Consider the following 2,752-nt stretch of genomic DNA (forward strand, 5'->3'; position numbering starts at 1 on the left):
TTTTATTTTATTATAACTTTATAAAATTACTACATTGACTAAATGACAGACAACAGTAAGTTGTGTTTCTGCTGAAATTTAAGAATTTTTTTAAAGTTTCATTTATTGGAAATGTTCAATTTTTTTTTCACTAATGTAATGTAATGTAAAATGTTGGCATTATTATATGCTTTATAAATCCATTCAAAGTGCTGACGTTTTCAAAAAATCATGTGATTTTCCTTTTACTCTAATAAATTGGTACAGGAAAATGAGTTTAATTCATGGAAGTTGATAATGCAATTTCCTGGAATCATGTAAATTGTAAATCATGTAAATACTAGTTAAAGTTTGAAAATATGAAACTCAATTGAAAATATGACAAATTTTGTAAAGAAGAAATGACCATGATTGGTTGAAAACGGTACATAGATTATATTATGCTGAAAACTCATTTTAAAACATCTCCTTGAAGTAACTACCTACTGGTTGTTGTCGCTGTTTTAATAACAAAAAAAAATTCCCATATTTTTTTTAATATATCTAGAGTTTAATTCTTACATAAAAACCCTATACATAAAAATTCTCTCTGTCGTTTCACATGTCTCGATCTTTTCTTCTTTAGAACGACTTAAACTAATGTTTTGTCAAAACCATCAAATTTTCGGTAACTATAAATGACACAAATATCAAACCTTTGGTATGGTTCTATCTACCACGGAATACATTTAACGAATGCCTTGCTGTATAAAGTCTGCACATTTGGAAGGCAGCACCAAATAATTTTTGCCAAGAGTGTTAGAGAATGATAAGTTAAAAAAGTAAATTCATCTGTAACAAATAAAATAAAGATGAAGTATGGTAAGTTAATAGTCCTGCGCTTACACTCCTACAACCAATGTGGTGATCATGTTGCCATCCTTGTTACAAATGACTTGAAATTTTGTAACGGAATTTTATTCGAGGCTTCCAGAAGAAAAATGATTATTGCGATTTCTTTTAATCGGCAACTCTCAAAATCTCTTTGTAGTTTTGGCACAAGTTGTGAACTTATTCTATACGAAAAATATAGGCTCTCAATTTATGGTGGTGCTAAATTTACGCAACGAAGTATTATTTGAACCCGGCCTATTATAACATTTCAAAAATAATATTTTGATTGAAATAAAAAGGAAAGTGTTCCACAACATCAACAAAATTAATGGTCATGAATAATTAAATATACTGTAATTTATAATTTTGTGATTAATCTGTAAAGTTCATCATTCAATACAAATAAATTATTATAATATTTGTGACCTATTATTATCAAAAAGTGTCATATGACATGTTAATGCATATCTGTATATATATGGATGGCATCATCATATATAATATATTCATTTACATCGATAAAATAAATGATTATATTGAATTCATATGTTTATTTTGTAATTTTGAAGATCAAATTTTTTTCATATTGTCAGACAAAATATAATTTATTAAAACAAATACAATTATATACAGATACTACCTTGCTCCTTTCATGATTGAAACTGCAGTAAAGGCTTCTTTTCATATTTCGACATGTAGCACTTGACAAATATCCGTTTTTATTTGTCATTATTCAGGAGGATATTTGGACAAATCTGCAAATTTTGCAATTTCAAAAGTGATGGGCAACGGACACCAATTGCCGTTCATAAGAATATCGCAAGTAAAATTTACAAAATTAAAAAATTCCGTGGAATTTTTCGGATACGGAAGCCTAAACTCACACTTAAAACGTATCCATGAACATTCCCTCATTAAATTTCCTTTTTCTTTAGAATCTTTTCCAAGCTGAAGCGATTTTGAGGATTAACGTCAATATTTTTGTAGTTCCGGGTAAGGAACCCTAAACTCGCACTTGAAACATAGCTAAGAACACTGCTTATTAAAATACCTTTCAAACGAAACAAAAAAAAAATCAAAATCGGTTCAATCAGTTTACACGCTACGATGCCACAGGTAGATAAACAGACAGGCAGACATAGCGTTCAAACTTGTAACATCTTTTTTTTTGGTTCGGGGATTAAAATTTGGTTCGGCGATTTGGTTCGGGGTGCTTTTTGAGATCCCGTTATAGGTAACTCCTCAGTCACAAAAGTTGGTTACACCGAAGAACTTTTAAGACATCATGTTCTGACGAGCACCCAAACAGTTTGAAAAATACTGCATTAATCAAGAAATAATATAATCATCTAGAGGTAATTAATTTTTATTGAATTACAAAAAGCAGTAGGTATAAAAGAAAAATTAAACTTGAACCCTAGGCTAATTAATCTTCTTCATCTGAGCTTGCATCAGCATTCACTTGGAAATAACGTAGTTCGTAATTTTCTTTATTAGTTGATATAATTCGCATCCAATCACGTAAACTATTCTTCTTTAAATATTTCTTAGTCAAATACTTTAAATATCGCTTACTAAATGGTATTTCAGCAACAATTAATAATTTGCTACCATTACGGCTCACATGTACAACATTGCGATAATTATTCGATGATCGTAAAACACCACTGACTTTAATTCGTTCTTTTAAATACGTTTCGAAACTTTTAATATCAAATATTCCATCTTCCACTGGTATTGTACAGTCAATACTAAAGTGTAATGATATTTTCTTACTTTTTGTTGATTTACCACGAAGATTTTTTGATGGTTTTTTCATAGTTGTTGGTTTTTTCAAAGTTGTTGGCTTTTTCAAGGGTGTTTTCAAAGACGTTGTTACTTTCGATACCTTTGGTGGCAT

General features: G+C 29.5%; 1 protein-coding gene across 1 annotated transcript; it reads right to left on the reverse strand.

The window, feature by feature from the left end:
* Nucleotides 1-2,278: 2,278 nt before the first annotated feature.
* LOC123301117 (60S ribosomal protein L22-like) lies at nt 2,279-2,752 on the reverse strand. The gene has a single exon (XM_044883849.1). The coding sequence runs from the start codon at nt 2,750-2,752 to the stop codon at nt 2,279-2,281; it is 474 nt and encodes a 157-aa protein (XP_044739784.1).

The sequence above is a fragment of the Chrysoperla carnea genome, chromosome 5 (genome assembly GCF_905475395.1).
Source record: "Chrysoperla carnea chromosome 5, inChrCarn1.1, whole genome shotgun sequence".
Taxonomy (NCBI): Eukaryota; Metazoa; Arthropoda; class Insecta; order Neuroptera; family Chrysopidae; genus Chrysoperla; species Chrysoperla carnea.